Genomic DNA, 24,166 nt, shown 5'->3' with positions numbered 1-24,166 from the left:
ATCTGTTATAGTTTCTGAGTAATAGATATTTCTTTTTCCAAAAATTTGCAAAAATTACAGATTTTCAAAAATTGGGAAAAATTTTCGTCTGTAGGAGTACTCCACGCCCACACCTTCCAATATTTTGATTTTGTTGCATTCCTTAGTTTCAATATGTTTACTATCGAATCCCATATAGAAATTAGCAATCGGTCACAAAAAACAAAATTGGGGGTTTAGGTCAGGAAAATCGATTTCTGAACCACTTTGGGACGTAAGAAATGTATGGCCAATATATCATACTACACGTTTGTCACTAATGTCCATGTGTTTCTATTCTCTTAAACGCCTTTAAGATATTAAATTCCATTTCAATATAATCTCTTACTGTATCATCTTCGCCCAAAAGATACCACGTAAGGCCATTACAACAAAAACTTTCCTCACATTATCGATTGGTGAGTGTGCGAATGAGTGTACGTGCGTGTGCATGTCCTAATGCCGGACATATGTACGTAGCAATATATTTATTTGCATACACTTGTACAAATAATTTAATTCTATTTAATTTACACAAAATAAATATTAGTCATAAATAAATTATTAATACTCATAAGTCACAATAATAATCGGAATATTTACGAAGAATGCCTTGCAGGTCTGCAAATGTCTGGTAGGACATGTAAAATGAGTAATGGTCGATGTGATAGGATGTAAGGATATGATGTAATGCCTTGTTCAATTGTTAAGGGGCAGGCACAGCATGGACTGAACCATTAAACAACAACAACATGAAGGAAAAAGGAAATGCGGAGCTATGGTGTTACTCGTTAAAAGTGTGTACATGTTTTTCTTTTTTGTTTGTTACCCTGACAATATGTAAGGATATTTTAAGGACATACTTTTTATTTTATACCATTATAAGTGTTTTTATATTGAGTATACAATTTTTTCGAATGGACATTGGACTTTTATGGACTATTGCTTTTTCTTTCTCTCTCCGTTTTTGGTATCTCCATCACCAGTCGGCTGGGGTGGGTGTAAACATCATGTAAGTGAATTGTTCAATGAAAGTACATACGTATTTCATTTTATTATTATCCTTACACTTATTGTGTACTTAATTTCTTATCAAAAGTGATGGCGGAAGGTGGTCAGTCTGTCAGTCAGTCCATCACATGGTCATAACCTGTTAAATTCGTTCGAACTCAAAACGTATGCCATTCAAAGTCGAATGTAAGAAAAAATATAAAAAGTCCATTAATATAAAGTTCTCTCACTTCTTTGAATGTTTGGTGGGCGTGTGAGTTCGTACGTGCGTGCTTGGCTGCTTTCATTCGTTTGTCCTTTTATGTTTGTACGTACAGACCACCAGAAATAATTTCTGGCATATGCATCGGAAATTAAATTTTCTTTGGCATTACTGGCAACGAACGAGCTATTCCCTGAATGACAATTTTATTTGTTCTTCATTCGGACTGCTTCGAAGGGGATCTAGGAACAGCGAATTGTGTCATATCACACACACAAAATATCCTTGGGCAATAAGGGACATACAAAATTGTGTTACTTGTAAAGAGTTTAAAGTAGACGACAACATTAATGGCCACTAAAGTGTTTTAACATACTCGTATGTAGGCGATTATCAGTTGGTAATTGAAAACAGAACGTTGAACATATTTTTGTAATTGTTTTAAACCATGGTGCCATGAGATAAGGGGGGAAATTATATTTTTATAGACTATGAGGAATTTTTGAGTGGGTGGCCTTAAGTGGAACATATAAAAATGTCATAGCATATATTTATCATTCATCTCAAGCGGAATGATGTTGACCCATTCGTAGAAGTATAACCGAATAAAACTGACAATAGCAAAGCGAGTGCAGACAAAAAATAACGCTTAATGATTTTTCCAAAATTCTTTAGTTTTTTTTTTAATTGTTAGAGTGGCAGAAGGACCATGATCTGCGAATCTGCACCTGGAATGTTCGCACACTTTATAGAGAAGGTGCAGTTTACGCATTGGCAGATGTACTTGAAAAGTACAAGGCCGATATTACTGCCATACAGGAAATACGATGGATTGGGAAATGCGTCACAACAACACCTAAAGGTGACGCTCCGTATTATAGCTGCCATGACACAAAGCATGAGTTTGGTTGCGGATTTGTAGTTGGCCAGAGCCTAAAACATCTGGTCTCTAGCTTCACCCCAGTGAATGAAAGACTCGCCACAATTCGATTAAAAGCAAAATTTTTCAAGATTAGCTTTATCTGCGCCACTGAAGACAAGGATGAACAGACCAAAGATATATTCTACGAGCGCTTAGAAGAAACTTATGACCGTTGCCCTGCCCATGGCATTAAAATTATTCTAGGCGACTTTAATGCCAAAATCTTTTGCCCAACATTCGGGAAATTCAACCGATTTGGTCCAATATTTGGTCTTCGTCATATTATATTCAGTTTGTTTCATGGGCAATACCGGTCCACAACTTTCGGTACTTCTCCTCAATATTTAAAAAATTGCACTAAAATGCTAGGATGATATCACTTGAATGAGGCAACCAATTTGGTCCAAACTTTGGATATTTGGAATATTTTACAAAATTTAGTTTAAGGGTACCTGCCCTATAAAAGTTCAACATTGGTGTCTTAGTGCAGTTAATTCCTAATCCACATTTTTGCGGCAAGTTCAAATGTCCAAAAAGGGCCACAAAATTCTGAAGAGGCCTTAAATACATTCGATCGGAAAAGTTTCGCTTCACATTGGCTGAGGGTATATATCTGTCGGCAAAGCCGACTGACACTTTTTTACTTGTTTTTCCACGGTTTTTCCTATCTCTTCGGGTTTTTTACTAATTCTTCTGAAAATTCTTCGATATCGTCGGCTTGGTTTTCTTTTCAAATGCGTAGTGTCGCGTACATCCGCTAGGTGTCGCACCTCATACAACCGAAACAGCCGAAAATTCATAATTTTCAATATTTCTTCCAAATTATTCTGGCTTTTCGGTACTTCCTAATTTTCCACTCTCCTAACCTTTTCTTGGTTTATAGTGCTCCACACATCCGCTAGGCGTCGCTCTACCAAACGGTAGTAGCTAGAAGAACATCAATTGTTCCATTACTGAACGAATTTCTTCCGGTTCTTCTGTACTCTCCGTATTATTTTACAATATTTGTGAATTCCTGCACTTCTCCTGTCTTGTATTACATGCAGCGACCACTAGAAGGCACTTTCCATACAAGGGAGTACTTGTAATGACGTAATTCCTTCAATATGTTTTCGATTCATTCCTGGATTTAGCTACTTTCTGGAAAGTATATCATTAATTCCGTGTGATTTTTTTCCGATGTGCTACTTATTATTTTATATTATTTCCAAGGAAGCTGTAACTGCTCTTGTGGGAAAATTGGCTTAGTATTTCTATTTCCGAGTGAAGTTTCCATTTGAGAACGAGAACATTACTTTTTCTCGTTTCCATTTCCACTTCATATAATTTGTCGACTTCGTCTCACAGAGCGTATTTCCATTTACTCCCTCCGATACCATTTCCAGTGTGTTCAATACTATTCCTAATCCATCCTAAGCGATGGTGATTCATTTATTTTTATCTCCTGTAACCAAAAGAGATCCCGATTGTCCACTCTCGTCATCACGTGTTCCAAATAAGCCCATATTTCGATTATATATTTCTTATATAATTTGTAAATTTTCTGCAGTTTTCCATTCTTTGTGAAATTTTTAATTTCAAGTTCAATTTAAAACAACTTCAAGTTATTAATCTTTTTCCCTCTGAGGTTTTGTACTCCGATAAAACCTTTCCAAGGCAACAAGATTCAAAACGGAAACCTGGGACTATTTCAGAACGTTTTTCTACATTTGCAATTGGGTGCCCTCCAAATATTTTCCAAACATTCGCAAAATGTCTTTTCATAAATTTCTGAATTCCGTCAGTCGCCTCGTTCAATTCGATTCTTCCATAAATAGTGGCATTATTCCACTCACCTCATCTCAGCTGGTGAGAATTCACATGAACGAGTTAGAATCCACATGGGCTGACATAAAATCCCCCTTCGATACATATGTTCGAGAACATACAGATACAAGATCTGATAAATCTCTGAAGTTAACTAGACTTCACGAGAAATTCCTAAATGCCTCATCCGTTTATTCCAAATGCATGGCGGGATTGACAGAAGTCATGGGCGTCTTCAGAATACAGACGTCTCACCAATCATAAGTAGTATTCCAGATGAAATGATTCCAAATACTTCGACACCTACTAAAAGCAATTGTTCTTTTCCAAAATGTCGGCTATGCTCCTCCTCATCCTTGCACACAATCCGAAAGTGTCCACAATTTATTTCCTTATATCCACGACAACGTTCGGCAATGATAAAAGAATTTGGTATTTGCTGTAACTGTTTCTCCAAGACGCATCGTGTGAGAAATTGTCCTTCCAAGAGTACATGTGTCCATTGCCAAAAGCGACATCATGCCCTGCTCCATGATGATTCTGGTAATGCCTATTCACCGACACAGTCAACTATCACAACTCACAAACCTGATTTGAATGTCAACTCCACTCAATGTTCTTCCATACAGTCCACTTGCTCCGCTGAAAGCATTCAAACATGCTCTCCGAATTCCAACTGTGGTCTGTTCGTTTCTGAGTTGGTGAACGATTTTCCTGGCGGTGTTACATATCCAGTTCTTCCACATACTAATTCAGAGGTTAAAACATCTGCTCTCCAGCTTCACCCCAGTGAATGAAAGACTTGCTACAATTCGATTAAAAGCAAAATTCTTCAACATCAGCTTTATCTGCGCTCATGCTCCAACCGAAGACGAGGACGAACAGACCAAAGATATATTCTACGAGCGCCTAGAAGAAACATATGACCGTTGTCCTGCCCATGACATTAAAATTGTTCTAGGCTATTTTAATGCAAAAATTGGAAAGGAGAAAATCTTTGGACAAACAGTCGGGAAATTCAGTCTTCATAGTGAAACATCAGGCAATGGAATGAGGCTGATAGACTTCGCAGCGGCAAAAAACATGGTAGTTAGCAGTACCAGATTTAAGCATCTCGATATTCATAAGGGCACTTGGCTGTCTCCAGACCAAGAACAATAAATTAAATTGATCACGTTGTGATATATGGAAGACATTCATCGAGCGTTCGGACCATTACCTCGTTGCAGCAAAGGTACGTAGCCGTCTAAACGTTGCAAATAAAGCACGGACAGACACAACACGAAAGTTGGACATCGCTAAGCTGCAAACACAACAGATAGCCACAGCATATTCCACTCAACTGACCCAATTGCTTAATGAAAGCGCTTCTCGTCCCAATAGCACATTAGCACAATGACAAAATATTGCCCACTCCATGCAAACAGCCGCAAAATCAGTACTTGGATACCAGAGACCTCCACCAAAGAATCCATGGTATGACCAGGAGTGCCGTGCTGCTACCGAAGAAAAAATGCGGCATATAGGGCTACTTTACAATCAGTAGCAACGCGTAGCACTCAAGAGAGGTATCGGGAGAAAAGGATAGAGGAGAAACGTCTTTTCCGCAGGAAAAAGAGAGAGATGGAAAAGAGGGAGTGTGAACTATTAAAGATGTACAGGAGACAGAACGAAGTCCGAAAATTCTACCAAAGAGTGAAACATCAAACTGATGGCTTTGGTGTAGGCACATCCTACTGAAGAGACCAGCAAGGCAATTTGCTAACTGATACAGATAGTGTGCTAAGGATATGGAAAGATCATTTTTCCAAGCTGTCGACGAAGATACCACAGATCCAATCACAGAAGATGGTATTGAATGTATACCACCCGGCCAAGATGAGGTAAAGACAGCAATAAAACGGCTGAAGAATAATAAGGCGGCAGGAGCAGATGGCCTACCAGCCGAGCTGTTCAAAACCGGGGGCGACACGCTGATAAGGTGTATGCATCAGCTAGTTAGCACCATCTGGCAGGAAGAACGCGTACCCGACGATTGGAACGTGAGCATCCTATGTCCAGTCCACAAGAAGGGTGATAAGACTGTGTGCTCCAATTACAGGGGCATAAGTCTGCTCCCTATTGCATATAATATAGTTTCTGGCATATTGTGTGAGAGACTAAAGCCTATGGTCAATGAAATTATTGGACCCTATCAGTGCGGCTTTAGGCCTGGCAAATCCACCATTGATCAGATATTTACCTTGAGACAAATCCTGGAAAAGACCCAAGAAATGCAGATCGACACCTTCCATCTTTTCGTCGATTATAAAGCAGCATTCGACAGCCCTATACGTTCAAAGGTGTTCCATGCCATGTCTGATTTTGGTATTCCTGCAAAGCTCATTCGGCTTTGTAGAATGACATTAACTGAGACGAGATCCTCACTTAGAATAGGAAAGAACCTCTCCGAAGAGTTTATTACCAAAAGAGGTTTCAGACAAGGAGACGGCCTGTCGTGTGATCTATCCAACATCCTGCTGGAAAAGGTCATACGAGACGCGAAGGTCAAAAGAAATGGAACGATATACACGAACAGCCATATGTTACTGGCTTATACCGACGACATTGACATCATGGGTCGATCGGTAAAGGATGTAACTGCCAACTTTGCAAAAGTCGAAAGAGAATCTGCTAAAGTTGGTCTGGCAGTAAACGGCGAAAAAACCAACCAAAAAACCTGTGAATGTTGGTACCTACAATTTTGAGGTAGTAAAGGACTTCGTCTACCTCGGCACCGCCATAAACACAACAAATAACATCAGTTGTGAAATACGAAGAAGAATAGTGTTGGCTAACAGATGCTACTTTGGGCTGAGTAAGCAGTTTAGGAATAAAGCCACCTCTCGTCAAACAAAAGTAACACTTTACAACACACTGATACTACCCGTGCTAATGTATGGTTCCGAAGCATGGGTACTTGCTCAAGCAGATAAGGCAGTGCTTGTTGTGTTCGAGAGAAAAATTCTTCGAAAGATCTACGGGCCAATCTGTGTTGACGGCGAATATCGGCGTCTTATGAACAACGAGCTGTATCAACTATACAATGACATCAATGTAGTTGAACGAATCGAGATACAACGATTGCGATGGCTAGGCCATGTTATAAGAATGAGTGATGATGAACCCCCTTAAAAGGTGTATAAATACGGGCCGCATGGAGGTTCTCGCAGATCTGGAAGGCCAAAGCTTCGCTGGAGCGAACAAGTAAAACGAGATGTCATAAAGCTACATATTCCAGATTGGGAAAATACAGCAGCATACAGAGAGGATTGGAGATTTTTTCTTAGTTCGGCTTATGGAACAAATGTTCTGTAAAAGGCCAGCTAAGTAAGTAATTCCAATCCAAAGGAGCCCTCCATTTCCGAGAGGCTTCCTAATGCATCCGTTTCTCCATTCCAAGATGAGTTTCTTCCGGCGTTACTCATGCAGTTCCTGCACTTCATTGTTCCTATACTAAGCAGTCCTACATTTCCGTGAGGTCTGCTAATACATCCATTCTTCCAATTAGGAAGGATTTCCATTTTGGTGCTACTGGTCAAATCTTAGCGCTACATTGCACACTGGTCTGAAATCCAATTTTTCTGGCCAAAACTACTTGTACGTCCTTTTTGTATTGATATTTAGTTTTATTTATAATTACTGTCACAAAATATTAATTCAGAATTATTTTCACCCTGAATTCCATAAAAAACGTTAAAATATTTTAAACAGGGTGACCCCATTGTATGGGGTCTAAACTAAAACTTCGACCTATGTTTATAGTTTTTGGTGCGAAGGGTTCATATATTCTAAGAAATCAAAATGCAAAATTACAGCTAAATCGGCTTAAAAATATGGCTAAAATTGTCAACTTATTTTAAACTGGGGGTACCCTTATATGGGGGCTATACCCCAATGTGGACCTATTTCGACATTGTTTGGTTGGAATATTCTCTGGACTCTCAAAATAAAAATACCAAGTTTTCAGAAAAATCGGTTCATAATTGTGTTTCTTAGAATTAAATTTGTACCAGCCGAATATGAAGTATTTCGGAATTTGATGTAGCCTGAAAAAATTGTGCATCATTTATCGCAACGAATCGCACCTTGAAATGATTTTTTTTATTAAAGTATACACAACAAATAATTTTGATTTTTTTCTAACATCGACCACTAGCGATCAAAATTATTTCGGTCCAGAACAATTTTACCATTGAAACAAAATGTAAGAATCTAAGAGTGTTTCAGAAATATGTTGATAACTTTGTTCTTAGACCGAATTTTTCTTCTGTTATTTTTGGAAAATTAATCTATTTACATTCGTCTTTCTTTTCCATATTTAAGTTTTACCTTTACATTTTTACTTATTGCGATTTTATAACCCACAAGTTATCACAAAATACTGCGCACTTAACTCTATTAATAACACAGTAAACAAATCTCTATTTTGACTCCTTCTCGTCTAACGGTAAATGCAAATTTGGAATAAACAATCTTTGTTTTTGTTGTTTTGGAGTGTTTACTTCCATATTGCGAAGAAAAAACTCAAAAGAAGAATGTCAAAAAATTGACTTTTGGCCAAAGAATTCACATTTGAGACCAATGTGCATTGTTCCAATCCAGAGAAGTCCTCCACTTCCGAGAGGTCTCATCGTGTATACATTATTCCGTTCCAGAACATGAGTTATTCCGGCTTGATGGAGTATGATAAATCCATTTCCACATACATTGATCCAAAAGACGAAATTTCAATTCATGGGTATTCTCAATCCAATCCAGTACTCATCTGTTCAAAAGATGAGAGTAATTTTCTGCAATGTACGGAATATGACAACGCATTTCCAAAATTTATTCGACTACAAGAGACGTTTCCGATCCATTCGAGTAAAAATTATTCCTTACTGGCACTACTCCGCACTAATTCGAATATTTCATTCAATATATCCCAACTGATTCCAAAGTTGAATTGGTTCCTTTTCGACAATCAGACTCCAAATTTGAGTCTATTGCGGGATTCGAGATTTCCAATATTCGTCATTCCAACCATACTCCATCCAGATAATTCATTATAGCAACCACCCAGGTGACAAAATTCATGACTTCCAGTTACAAACCGGCTTGTCCTTTGTAACTCGTACCGGGCTATTTGCAACTTCCGTGGACGAACTGATTATCCTTTACACCTACATCTGGGTGCAAGTAAGAGTCTGCGTGATGTACTTTGTAGTACACATTCGGATGAACCTTCCAGCCAATTCGAAAATCATACGAATCCCGCTTTGCCATCAAATTTATGGACACATCATCTGACCCCAGATTGGGTCAAAATTCATAACCACCGCTATAGTTACTCCCCATACGCTGATGTACAGTGTTTAGAATTCTTTCAAATTCCGAGAACTTCGTCCATTATAATATCCGATCTGCGAATAGCCACATGTACGTCCGTATTCAGTCACTTGGGCTTTTCCAAAGTAAGTGTTGCTCCAGTGGAAACACTGTCCTATTCAACAATTACTAGGGCAGTTCGGAAACTTCTTAGCCTAGCACAAAAAGCGCGGTATAAACAGAAACAAGTAAAAAAGCATTAATATTCATTCCTGTCCCCAACTTTAAGTGAGTACGTTAAAATGTCAGATAATGTACATAAAATGCTTCATTCGGGAGGCCCTTTTTTATGGTGCCTATATCTAACTGTTGACAATTTTTGGTGGGCTAGAAATTGGGAGGTACTGTTATATAGGGGTTATAATAAAACATTACAGAAAGTTCGTCCAAAAAATAAAGCTAAGGTACGGAAAATCGGGGGTTTGTTTTGGGCCTATACAAAAACATGGACCTACGTTCGGTCAAACATTTTAAATAAAATCCTCAAAGTACCGAAAATAGGGAAGTATCGTTATATTGGGGCTATGTTGAAAATTGTTGATGCAGATGTGTGGTGACCACTACAACCTTCAAATGTCAAATTACAGTTAGTTCTGTTAAAAATTGTAGCTAAAATTGCCAAATTACTGAAAATTAGGAGGTACTGTTACATGGGAGCTATATCCGAACATGGACCTATGTTGAAAATTTTTGATGGAGAGGTGTTGTGACCACTAAGAACTTCAAATGTCAAATTACTGCTTGTTCGGTTTAATATTGTAGCTAAAATCATCAAATTACTGAAAATCGGGAGGTACCGTTATATGGGGGCTTTCTTGACAATTTTTGGTGGAGAGGTGTGGTGACCACTAAGAATTTCAAATGTCAAATGTTCAAATTACAGATAATTCGGTTAAAACTTGTTGGTAAAATTCTCAAAATACCTGAAATCGGGCGGTAACGTTATATGGGGGCTATTCCAAAACATGGAGCTATGTCCACTAGTTATATAAGTTTATTGACATTTAAGAACCCTAAATGTCAATTGATAGATATATCGGTCTGAAAATGTAGATAAAAACGTCAAAATGCCGTAAATCGGGGGGTACCGTTATATGGGGGCTATAGCAAAACGTGGACCTATGTCCACAAGTTTTGTCACATAAGTTTAATGACATTTAAGAACTTCAAATGTCAAATTATAGCTAAATCGGTCTGAAAATGTAGCTAAACCCGTCAAAATACCGTAAATCGGGGGGTACCGTTATATGGGGGCTATACCAATACGTGGACCTAGGTCCACAACTTTTGTTATATAAGTTTAGTTACACTTAAGAACCCTAAATGTCAAATTATAGCTATATCGGTCTGAAAATGTAGCTAAAAACGTCAAAATACCGTAAATCGGGGGGTACCGTTATATGGGGGCTATAGCAAAACGTGGACCTATGTCCACAAGTTTTGTCACATAAGTTTAATGACATTTAAGAACTTCAAATGTCAAATTATAGCTAAATCGGTCTGAAAATGTAGCTAAACCCGTCAAAATACCGTAAATCGGGGGGTACCGTTATATGGGGGCTATACCAATACGTGGACCTATGTCCACAACTTTTGTTATATAAGTTTATTGACACTTAAGAACCCTAAATGTCAAATTATAGCTAAATCGGTCTGAAAATGTAGCTAAACCCGTCAAAATACCGTAAATCGGGGGGTACCGTTATATGGGGGCTATACCAATACGTGGACCTATGTCCACAACTTTTGTTATATAAGTTTATTGACTTTTAAGAACCCCAAATATCAAATTATAGCTACATCGGTCTGAAAATGTAGCTAAAAACGTCAAAATACCGCAAATCGGGGGGTACCGTTATATGGGGGCTATACCAAAACGTGGACCTATGTACACAACTTCTAATTTATAAGTTTATTAACACTTAAGAACCCTAAATGTCAAATTATAGCTACATCGGTCTGATAATGTAGCTAAAAACGTCAAAATACCGTATATCGGGGGGTACCGTTATATGGGGGCTATACCAAAACGTGGACCTATGTCCACAACTTTTGTGCAGGTCAAGTTCGATGATGGGCTATATCGGTCCACGATTTACGGTATTTTGACGTTTTTAGCTAAATTTTCAGACCGAAGTAGGTATAATTTGACATTTAGGGTTCTTAAGTGTCAGTAAACTTATATAACAAAAGTTGTGGGCATAGGTCCACGTTTTGGTATAGCCCCCATATAACGGTACGCCCGATTTACGGTATTTTGACGTTTTTTAGCTACATTTTCAGACCTATTTAGCTCTAATTAGACATTTAGGGCTCTTAAGCGTCACTAAACTTATATAACAAAACTTGTGGACCTAGGTCCACGTATTGGTATAGCCCCCATATAACGGTACCCCCCGATTTGCGGTATTTTGACGTTTTTAGCTACATTTTCAGACCGATGTAGCTATAATTTGATATTTGGGTTTCTTAAAAGTCAATAAACTTATATAACAAAAGTTGTGGACATAGGTCCACGTATTGGTATAGCCCCCATATAACGGTACCCCCCGATATACGGTATTTTGACGTTTTTAGCTACATTATCAGACCGATGTAGCTATAATTTGACATTTAGGGTTCTTAAGTGTTAATAAACTTATAAATTAGAAGTTGTGTACATAGGTCCACGTTTTGGTATAGCCCCCATATAACGGTACCCCCCGATTTGCGGTATTTTGACGTTTTTAGCTACATTTTCAGACCGATGTAGCTATAATTTGCGGGGTTCGTCAACTTTAGAGGGGTTTGTTTTTCTTTTCTTTCGTTTTTTCATAGTAGGATGTTTTTTTCTAGGGGAGGGTTATTAACCCGACGCCCAAACCCAAGTTTGCAGATAGTCAATCAATAAAATACATTTGAAGTCCCAAAAAACCGTTGCCATAACCTTACCAGCCGATTGAATTGTTTTTGCCTTCTTTGGGGCACTTCCTCCAGCTTCAGTCCATTGTTTAGATTGTTCTTTTGTCTCTGGAGTATAGTGGTGGATCCATGTCTCATCAACAGTTATGAAACGACGCTTAAAATTCATTTTATTTCGCTTAAAACGATCCAAAAAAGCTTGAGAAATGTTCATTGTTATGCGTTTTTGATCGACTGTTAACAAATGCGGCACCCATCTTGCAGAAAGCTTTTTCATCTGTAGTTCTTCATGCAAAATTAAATGGACTCGATCATTTGAGATGCCCATGATATTAGCCATTTCACGCACTTTTATTCGTCGATCATTTAATACCATATCATGCACTTTGGCTACAATTTCTGTTGTTGTTGCTGTTTTTGGACGACCTCTACGTGGTTCATCTTCAATGCTTGTACGACCACGTTTACATTCAGCAACCCAATTTTTTACTGTTGCATATGAAGGAGCACTTTCACCTAACACATTCACCATATCATTATGAATTTCTTGTCCCGATAAACCTTTTTTATGTAAATATTTAATGACAGCACGCATTTCTAATTTTTCCATTGTAAAAAAATTGCGGATGCGTCTTTTTTGAACACCTGTTTCTATATGAAGGAGTTGCCAGATCGAAACAAAATTTAACATGTGTTCATAACAGAGATGGAAGTTTCCAAAACACTTAGCTTTTTATACCCTCCACCATAGTATGGAGGGTATATTAAGTTTGTTTTTCCGTTTGTAACGCATTGAAATACTCATTTGCGACCCTATAAAGTATATATATTCTTGATCAGGGTAAAATTCTAAGTCGATCTGAGCACGTCCGTCCGTCCGTCCGTCCGTCCGTCTGTGGTAATCACTCTAGCATCCACAAAAATAGAGATAGGACGCTGAAATTTTGGGAAAATGCGTCTTTTGTTTGCAGGCAGGTCAAGTTCGATGATGGACTATATCGGTCCACGTTTTGGTATAGCCCCCATATAACGGTACCCCCCGATTTACGGTATTTTGACGTTTTAAGCTACATTTTCAGACCGATTTGGCTATAATTTGACATTTAGGGTTCTTAAGTGCCAACAAACATATATAACAAAACTTGTGGACATAGGCCCACGTTTTGGTATAGCCTCCACATAACGGTACCCCCCGATTTGCGGTATTTTGACGTTTTTAGCTACATTTTTAGACCGATTTAGCTATAATTTGAAATTTAGGGTTCTTAAGTATCAATAAACTTATATAACAAAAGTTGTGGACATAGGTCCACGTTTTGGTATAGCCCCCATATAACGGTACCCCCCGATATACGGTATTTTGACGTTTTTAGCTACATTATCAGACCGATGTAGCTATAATTTGACATTTAGGGTTCTTAAGTGTTAATAAACTTATAAATTAGAAGTTGTGTACATAGGTCCACGTTTTGGTATAGCCCCCATATAACGGTACCCCCCGATTTGCGGTATTTTGACGTTTTTAGCTACATTTTCAGACCGATGTAGCTATAATTTGATATTTGGGTTTCTTAAAAGTCAATAAACTTATATAACAAAAGTTGTGGACATAGGTCCACGTATTGGTATAGCCCCCATATAACGGTACCCCCCGATTTACGGTATTTTGACGGGTTTAGCTACATTTTCAGACCGATTTAGCTATAATTTGACATTTAGGGTTCTTAAGTGTCAATAAACTTATATAACAAAAGTTGTGGACATAGGTCCACGTATTGGTATAGCCCCCATATAACGGTACCCCCCGATTTACGGTATTTTGACGGGTTTAGCTACATTTTCAGACCGATTTAGCTATAATTTGACATTTGAAGTTCTTAAATGTCATTAAACTTATGTGACAAAACTTGTGGACATAGGTCCACGTTTTGCTATAGCCCCCATATAACGGTACCCCCCGATTTACGGTATTTTGACGTTTTTAGCTACATTTTCAGACCGATATAGCTATAATTTGACATTTAGGGTTCTTAAGTGTAACTAAACTTATATAACAAAAGTTGTGGACCTAGGTCCACGTATTGGTATAGCCCCCATATAACGGTACCCCCCGATTTACGGTATTTTGACGGGTTTAGCTACATTTTCAGACCGATTTAGCTATAATTTGACATTTGAAGTTCTTAAATGTCATTAAACTTATGTGACAAAACTTGTGGACATAGGTCCACGTTTTGCTATAGCCCCCATATAACGGTACCCCCCGATTTACGGCATTTTGACGTTTTTATCTACATTTTCAGACCGATATATCTATCAATTGACATTTAGGGTTCTTAAATGTCAATAAACTTATATAACTAGTGGACATAGCTCCATGTTTTGGAATAGCCCCCATATAACGTTACCGCCCGATTTCAGGTATTTTGAGAATTTTACCAACAAGTTTTAACCGAATTATCTGTAATTTGAACATTTGACATTTGAAATTCTTAGTGGTCACCACACCTCTCCACCAAAAATTGTCAAGAAAGCCCCCATATAACGGTACCTCCCGATTTTCAGTAATTTGATGATTTTAGCTACAATATTAAACCGAACAAGCAGTAATTTGACATTTGAAGTTCTTAGTGGTCACAACACCTCTCCATCAAAAATTTTCAACATAGGTCCATGTTCGGATATAGCTCCCATGTAACAGTACCTCCTAATTTTCAGTAATTTGGCAATTTTAGCTACAATTTTTAACAGAACTAACTGTAATTTGACATTTGAAGGTTGTAGTGGTCACCACACATCTGCATCAACAATTTTCAACATAGCCCCAATATAACGATACTTCCCTATTTTCGGTACTTTGAGGATTTTATTTAAAATGTTTGACCGAACGTAGGTCCATGTTTTTGTATAGGCCCAAAACAAACCCCCGATTTTCCGTACCTTAGCTTTATTTTTTGGACGAACTTTCTGTAATTTGAAATTTAAAAGTCAACAAAAATTGTTAATTTAAGTTCATATTTTCGTATAGCCCAGATACCTCCGAACTAGCTGTTAATGACATTTGAAGTTCCCACGTTATGTACCGATTTTCGATATTTTGAGGATTCTAGCTAAATTTTTTAACCGATTTAGGAGTTATTTGACATTAAAGGCTCCCATCAAAAACTGTCAACATAGGCCCATGTTTTATTATAACCCCTATATAACAGTACCTCCCAATTTCTAGCCCACCAAAAATTGTCAACAGTTAGATATAGGCACCATAAAAAAGGGCCTCCCGAATGAAGCATTTTATGTACATTATCTGACATTTTAACGTACTCACTTAAAGTTGGGGACAGGAATGAATATTTTATGGTGGAGGGTATGAAAAGTTCGGCCCGGCCGAACTTAATGCTTTTTTACTTGTTATTTGTTTCTTCTTTCTCATTCTTCTTTGTATTTTGATAGTTGAGCTACTTACACCACAATAGCAGAAGTGTTTTTCGTCGTGATTTGTGTTTTCTTTTCATATTTGTTGTTGTTTTATGGTATTCTTTATTGTATTCTTGCTTGAACAAAAAAATGAATTGTTGGAGCAAAAATAGATATTGTTTTTCCAACAAAAGCGAAAAATATTTTTTCTCTGCGTGTGTTGGGAGCAGCATGCCAGGTATGCCTGCTCCAATTTTTTTTGGTCCGTGCCGGGACGGAGGAAAACCCAGGACCAATTTTTATGTGCTCACTTTGTCACATCCGCATCCACCGCACTCAAACTTCGGTGAGATACAATAGATGTCGGGCATCTGCATCTCAGGGATTGCTCTGGACTCGTCCATGCGAAGGACTACGACAGAGACTATGTTGCAGCTTGCTGCGCGAATACAGCCCATACACGACACTGTTCCAATCCCTGAAAATGCATCGTTTTTGAAATTTAACTGCAAAGGGTACCGAGGAAAGATCAAGGAAATGGTCGATTTCATGAGTCGGATGAATATCATGGTCGCGGTGCACAGTGTCACGACAGCGGTCAAAAATTAGTCAAAACCAAGTCCTCCGGAGTACAAATATATTGATGGGAGCCGAAAATCTGGTAGGTTCATACTGCTACGACAACAACAACTATAGCTTAGAGTATTGTGATGGTTACAACGCACTGAGGAAGGATCGCACCAGAAGAGGAAGTGGAGAATTATCATTCCTATTGCACAAGTCTGTTCAATACAGAACTATCTCGCTTGAGCCTCTCTCTAATGACCCGTGCATTGAATGTATGGGTATAGAATTCAGGTGTGGAACTACCGAGGTACCCAGCAAAAAAAAAATCCTCCCAAAATAATGGGTTTTGTAAGGGAGTTTTGGCAGCCGTAACTACTTACAAATCCCCCTACTAACCCATTATTTTAACAATGGCATGTCGCACTGAATTACTAGTTATTCTATGACCACTAGAATAACTCGTTATTCTACGGCCACTGCACAATGGTCCCAAATCCAAATTTTCTGGCCAAAACTATTTCAACGTCCATTTTGTATTGAAATTAATTATTATTTATAATAAATGTGTACAAACAGCAATTCTTACGTTTTATCGACCAAAATGACCAAAAACTGCCAAAATTTGTTGAACAGGGTGGTCCCGTTGTGTGGGGTCTAAACCAAAACATTGACCTATGTTAATAATTTTTGGTACGAAGGATTCATATCTTCCAAGAGGTCAAAATACCAAATTTCAGCCGAATCGGTCGTAAAGTGTCGCTAAAATCCACAAAATGTCTAAAATCGGACGGTTCTTTTATGTGGGGGCTATGATAAAAAATGGACCTATTTTCAAAAAAAAATTATACGTACTTGTTTCCTACACTCTGAAACCCTTAAATATGACTTTTTTTTTATTTCATCCCGGCGAAGGGAATTATCAATTGGCTTTTCAATTTTTGAAACTGAAACTGTGTTGATGTTACTTTATCTTAACAGAAATCGATGATTTCTTAGTTGAATCGTGCTGTCAGCTTGCAAATATTTTGTTCTGGTGTTTTTTTGGGAAAGCCGAAAAGTGAGCATCATTCTCATTAACATGAGAATACTCGATGCTTAAAGAGTTCAGGTTTTCACTAAAAAATCATCATTTCAAAAACTGAAAAGCCAATTGATAATTCCCTTCGCCGGGATGAAATCATGATATTGGTAGCGATCAGTAAATTTTGCAAGCTGTCAGTGCGTTTTGTAAACATTTTTCTCTGCAAATAGGAAAGTGATGAAGTTAAGCCAATGGGGGAAACTCCAGACTTAAACAATCATAAAATTTTAAAACTTCAAAAATAGGGTTTTGCCCAAAAATTTTCTGATTGAAACCTATGTGCACTGGTAGTTGAAAAATAAGCTATATAATTTTTTTATTTTATTTTTAGAACAGTTTAAGTGGAATTTATTTTCAATTTCAACACACTTCATATTTTTATTTTATTTCGCCCCTTACTGCATTTGAACACACGAACTTCTGCTTTGTAGCCGAAGACACTACATACTTGGCCACGCACACGCACATTTAGGGTTTTTTCAATGTTTACATGTACACCACCAAGTGTTCATTGTTTTTTTGTTTTAACAAAAAGTACCCGGTCGACGGTGAGCGTTGAACACGCAACACTCTGATTTGTAGTCGGACACACTAGCTCTGTGCCACCGTACTCATAACTTAATAAGGAGAAATTTAAGTAGTTATTTTTGTTTACATTACTTTGTAATGGGTTACATAATGACTAACGGATCCGAATTTTTGCTGGGTAGAATTGCTGAGCCTATACATCCCGTCGATAAATAGGTTTACTCCATGTTATAGGCCCTACGTTAGCCCGGTCATTGGTCATTGTCTTATGGGACTTTAATTCTCTTTATTAGTTGTGAAATTCGGTCCTCGGAAATGAATAGAGGGGTATAGTGCTGGCTCAGTAGATTGATAGCTCTACGTTTTGCACGGGCAATGAGGACATACCTACAGGAATTAACGGAGAGAATCACAGTTCGTCAGACATAACCAGAGTGTCGCATGATCTGACGTTACCTGACAACCCCTCGTTTCTCGTTTCTTGTTCAAACCATCTCCCCATAGTTCAGTAATGAGAAAGCCAACCGGCCGAGTTTCAGAGAGTTCATTAATCAACGCTTCAGAGATCTGCCTTACTCTTATGATGTTCGAGTAGCAGAAAGGGCGTTTCGAGACATCATCACTGTTGCTGGTCGAATATCCGAATTGAGAACAAATTTTCCAGAGAGGCGAAGGGATTAGCAAATGAGCGTTATCCCCAAACTCCAGAGTCAAGGAGTTGACACTGGAAGTTAACAGGTTGGTCGGTGATCATAATCGAAACAAATGGTTAAATCAATGGAAGAGTTGCAACATTGGAGCGGGAATAAGCCTCTCTCGTCGCTAGCCACCCACATTGTTCCCAATCATGAAAAAGAATATACATATTGAGGCTAAGAGCATAATTATTTTCTATTTTTAGTGCATTTAAAAATAACGTTTATAAATGCACTAAAGTATTTATACCCTACACCACTATGTGGGGAGGGTATTATAAGTTGGTTTTGGCCAAAAAGTTTGTAACGCATCGAAATAATGGTCGTAGACCCATACTTATATATACCAAAATGAATGTCTCGACGAGCTGAGTCGATCTGGCTATGTGTGTCCGTCCGGCTGTCCGTCTGTCCATCTAAACCTTGTAATCACGCTACAGGTCGCAATTTTGATCGGATCATCACGAAATTTTGGATATTGATGGGGGTCCCGGAGGGGAAGACGCCTATTGATTTTGGTGATGGTCGGATAATATTTAGGGGTCGGAATGGGCAAAAAACTTATGTGGATAAAAAGACAACGTTTTTTTCCAAAGCGAATATCTCAGCTTCTATACGGGGTATACCAAAAGCAAAACCTGACAATAAAAGTAGAAAATATCACCTTTCTAATGATGTAAAGTATGTTCTCGTAGGTGATCAAACAACGAAGATATCACAATAGTCGCAAATAAAACCCAAAATTTCATTTTTGCGATTTTAATTATAATGACGAATATCACAGCTTTGGTTGGGGACTTTCCAAAAGCAAAGCCTGGCTATTAAAGTGGAAGATTCCATCTTTACAATGATGTAAACTAGGTCGGCGTAGGTGACCAAGTAACGGAGATATCGCAATAGATTACCGACATCCCATTTTTCCACTTTTTTGGAAATCACGCTACAGGTCGCAATTTTGATCGGATCGTCACGAAATTTTGATGGTTAATGGGGGTTACACAGATGAATAAGCCTATTGATTTTGGTGATGGTCGGATAATATTTAGGGGTCGTAATGGGCAAAGAACTTATTTAGAGAAAAAGACAACGTTTTTTTCCTAAGGGAATATCTCAGCTTCAATATGATGTATACCAAAAGCAGAAACTGGCAATGAAAGTAGAAAATATCGCCTTTCTAATGATGTAAAGTAGGTTCTCGTAGGTGATCAAACAACGAATATATCGCAATAGCCGCTAATAGAACCCAACTTTTTATTTTTGCAATTTTAATAATAATGACGAATATCACAGCTTCGGTTGGGGATCTTCCAAAAACAAAGTCTGACTATGAAAGTAGAAAATCACATCTTTACAGTGATGCAAGGTAGGTTGGCGTAGGTGGCCACATAACGGAGATATTACAATAGTCGGCAATACATCCCATTTTTTTCATTTTTTTGTAATCACGCTACAGGTCGCAATTTTGATCTGATCGTCACGAATGGGGGCTAATGGGGATCCTACAGAGAAAGAAGCCTATTGATTTTGGTGATGGTCGGATAATATTCAGGGGTCGGAATGGGCAAAAAACGTATTTGGAGAAAAAGTCAACGTTTTATTTCTCAGCGAATATCTCCGCTTCTAAAAGGGGTATATCAAAAGCAAAATGATAATGAAAGTAGAAAATATCACCTTTACAACGATGTTACGTAGGTTATCGTAGGTGGTCAAACAACGAAGATATCGCAATAGCCGCTAATAGAACACAACTTTTTATTTTTGCGGTTTTAATAATAATGACGAATATCACAGCTTTGGTTCAGGACCTTCCAAAAGCAAAGTCCGACAATGAAAGTAAAAAATCCCATCATTACAATGATGTAAAACAGGTTAGCGTAGGTATCGAAATAACGGAGATATCGCAATAGTCGGTAATACATCCCATTTTTCCACTTTTTTGGAAATCACGCTACAGGTCGCAATTTTAATTGGATCGTCACGAAATTTTGGGTGTTATTGGGGGTCCCAGAGAGGAAAAAACATTTTGACTTTTGATAATGGTCGGATATTATTCAGGGGTCGGAATGTGACAAAAAAATATTTGGGAAAAAGACCAACGTTCTATTTAAAAGTTAATATCTCTATTCTGTAGGAGGTATATCGAAAGCAAAACCTGGCAAGGAAAGTAAAAAATATCACCTTTACAACGATGTGAAGAAGGTTGTTATAGGTGGTCAAACAACAGAGATATCGCAAAAGTCGGTAATGCATCCCTTTTTCCATTTTTGTGCAATCACACTACGAAATTTTGATCGGATCCTCACGAAATTTTGGGGGTTGATGGGGGGTCTAACAGAGAAAGAAGCCTATTGATGGTTGGCATACATCCCACCTTTCCATTTTTTATTTGGGTTGTACTGTCGATGCACTTAAATGCGTTTCAAAAAAATTTACCTGTGTTAATGAAGACATTCAGAGCAAAGGCGCTAAGCTATCCCAATTTTAATATTTTCAATTTTATTAGTCAAAAGCTTATGAACAGGGGTAGTGGTGTAGGGTGTCACATAGTCGGCCCCGAACCGACTATAGCCTTGGCTCACTTGTTTTTATTTGTTTATTTTCTATTCATAGTATTTGATAAATATCGATTTCTTATTTCATACTTTACTTTAGAAGTTAAAGATCTTTATCTTTATGCCAATGATGATATGCCAAATGGTATGTGAAAATACTTTTCTAGGGAATTGGTTAAGATACCATGTCATGGAGTTGGTGAAGATGTCATTCGTCGGGCTTAGTGAGGATGACATGTTTAGGATCTGAAAATGAATTGCATCTTTTTAAGTCACGCTCTTGTAAAAAGAATGAGTGAATATGCTAAAAAAAATTACATTTCACATCACTCGCACACATTACACATCAGTAGCATATTTGTCATCGCACATTTTGCTGGGATGGTAGGAAAAAGGCTTTATGCAAACAACGAACATTAGTGACTATAAATATAAGTTATCAGCACCGAACTTTGTCTGGCCACTCACATCTGACATGCCTGCTGAGGTGAATAAGCAGCGAATCGAGCATATTGCTGGGATGTGTGGGACTTGCTAGGTATCATTTGCCAATACAAATCCATATGCCATGCTAGCTCAATTAATGTAGAACATATTTGTAACAACATTTTTAACATAACCTAATCATTCAATGTATTGGTAATTAAAACATTAATTCCATACTTACACTTATAAATTAAGGTAGATAAATGCCATCTTGCATTGCATTCCCTAATAAATTTTCGGATTTTATGCAAAATCTCATAAATAAGTCACGTGCATAAGCCATTATTAAAAATGATTTAAACCTTTGGAAACAAATGAAAAAGTCCTTAAAAATAATAATTAAATGTGATATTTGTCTAGTCACATAATTTATTGAATTTATCGAAACCTAGTCTAACATAAATTTATAAGTCTATCCGAAAAAACAACTGCTGACTTATTAAAAAGTCTCCACCCAGGGCATTAAATTCCAATTTCTTCACCCCATAACGAATATCAGAAAATCTCAACATTTAATTTCAATTGTTTTGGGATTTATGAACAAAATAGAAAATAATTTTTGGCGAAATATCAAACGATGCCAAACCTTTCACATGCCGACTTACCGTCTGGCTGGCTGGTTGGTCAAGACGATAAGATGGTAATTTGTTTGTTCAAATAATTCCCGCTCATCCTGAGTGTTAAGTTGTTTAACCCCTTTTTTGGATTTTATGACCCATGGACAATTGAAATAAATTAAAAAAGGGTCAAGTTGGGTCTTTAGCGATTAGAATAACATGATGAGAATATTCTATTAGACAATTGAGACAATTTTAAGTGTCCGAGTTCATGTTCATGTTGTTGTTATTTGTTTTTCTTCTTTTCAATGTTATCTCGTTTGTTACTTACCAGGTAATCCAATGGAAAACGTTTGGCCAGCTAAATGAAAATGAAATAGAAATTAAAATGAAAAAGGAGCGGCAGAGATTAGTAAAGTTGTTAAACAACAATAAAATTAAACAAGCTGAAATATATTTAGTTGGTCGAGGAGGCTATGGTTTTCTCTACGCCGAGACTCCTGGTATTTGGGAAAGAAATTAGGATTACATTTTTGATGTTGATATGAAAATGAGATTTTCAGAAACGTGATGTTTGAAAGAATTTTGCTCAAACACATCGAGCACAGAACTTATATGATTGACTAAGTTCTGTCAAAGGCATCATTATATATAAAGCGTTGATCTGCTTCACTTGGGTCTTCTACAGGATTTGCCGCAACGCGAATATTTGGTCAATGGTGAATTTGTCAGATCTAAAGCTGTATTGACATGGGCCAATTGTTTCATTGACCATGGCCTTAAGTTCTTTTATATTAATATATGGACCTTACAAAATCACAAGGTAATATTCTTGTTGTTGCAACAGAGTTAAATGACTAGGTTTGCAGGGCAGTTGAAAAGGTACAATGTGTCGTGCGGGCTCATGCCGTATTCTGGGCAGATGTTTGCACGGTGCGATCGATCTTTGCCCTATAAGTATTTAGGCGAATGCAATATCCCCAGCGTAGTTGAGCCAAAACTACTCTGGTTTGTCGTGGCAGCTGAAGCTCCTCAGCTGCGATAGATGGTGGATGTACTCCGATGACTTCATTCACACAATATCTGCTTAAAACCTGAATTCCACGTACGACTGGCGTCCACACATATAATTGATTATCCAACGTATCAGACATGGCCGGAGGGTTGTCCGGTCAATGTCCTCAATTAGAGTGGATAGCCTGACAGTATCAAAGGCTTTTGAAAAGTCAAGTGCCACTATCACTGTTCTATCACAAGGCGTATCCTGGTTGAGTCCTCTACAAATATGTGTGCAGTTGGCGTGCAGCGCTGTTGTCGTGTTGTACTGCTTACGTAACCCATGCTGATGATCGGTTGAGAACTTTAGTGAGATACTCGACTGCCGACATATCGCAACACTTTGGATGAATTATCGTTCTATATGACATTTGCAACATCATCCATTGTAAATTGTGGTGGTTCATACTCGGCAGGAAGAGACCCGGGGTGCTCGACAAACTGTCTAGAGTCCATAAGAGGCGTGGATATTTTAAAGAATATTTTTTCAAGGGTCTATAAGAGGCGTGGATATTTTAAAGAATATTTTTTCAAGGGTCTATAAGAGGCGTGGATATTTTAAAGAATATTTTTTCAAGGGTCTATAAGAGGCGTGGATATTTTAAAGAATATTTTTTCAAGGGTCTATAAGAGGCGTGGATATTTTAAAGAATATTTTTTCAAGGGTCTATAAGAGGCGTGGATATTTTAAAGAATATTTTTTCAAGGGTCTATAAGAGGCGTGGATATTTTAAAGAATATTTTTTCAAGGGTCTATAAGAGGCGTGGATATTTTAAAGAATATTTTTTCAAGGGTCTATAAGAGGCGTGGATATTTTAAAGAATATTTTTTCAAGGGTCTATAAGAGGCGTGGATATTTTAAAGAATATTTTTTCAAGGGTCTATAAGAGGCGTGGATATTTTAAAGAATATTTTTTCAAGGGTCTATAAGAGGCGTGGATATTTTAAAGAATATTTTTC

At 37.7% G+C, this 24,166-nt stretch overlaps 1 protein-coding gene across 1 annotated transcript in view; it reads right to left on the bottom strand.

Moving 5' to 3' along the window:
- The window catches only part of LOC141389570 (dynein beta chain, ciliary-like), a 230,674-nt gene that overhangs the window by 14,349 nt on the left and 192,159 nt on the right, over positions 1 to 24,166 (bottom strand). Inside the window, exon 17 of the mRNA XM_073961276.1 lies at positions 22,481 to 22,510. Within this exon, the coding sequence (XP_073817377.1) occupies positions 22,481 to 22,510 (30 nt within the window). The remainder of the gene's footprint in view (positions 1 to 22,480; positions 22,511 to 24,166) is intronic.

Source organism: Musca autumnalis, unplaced genomic scaffold (assembly GCF_047663935.1).
Source record: "Musca autumnalis isolate F117 unplaced genomic scaffold, ASM4766393v1 scaffold_1, whole genome shotgun sequence".
NCBI classification, from domain to species: Eukaryota; Metazoa; Arthropoda; class Insecta; order Diptera; family Muscidae; genus Musca; species Musca autumnalis.
The sequence above is the reverse complement of the archived record's forward strand: the minus strand, read 5'-3'. Positions and strand labels throughout refer to the sequence as shown.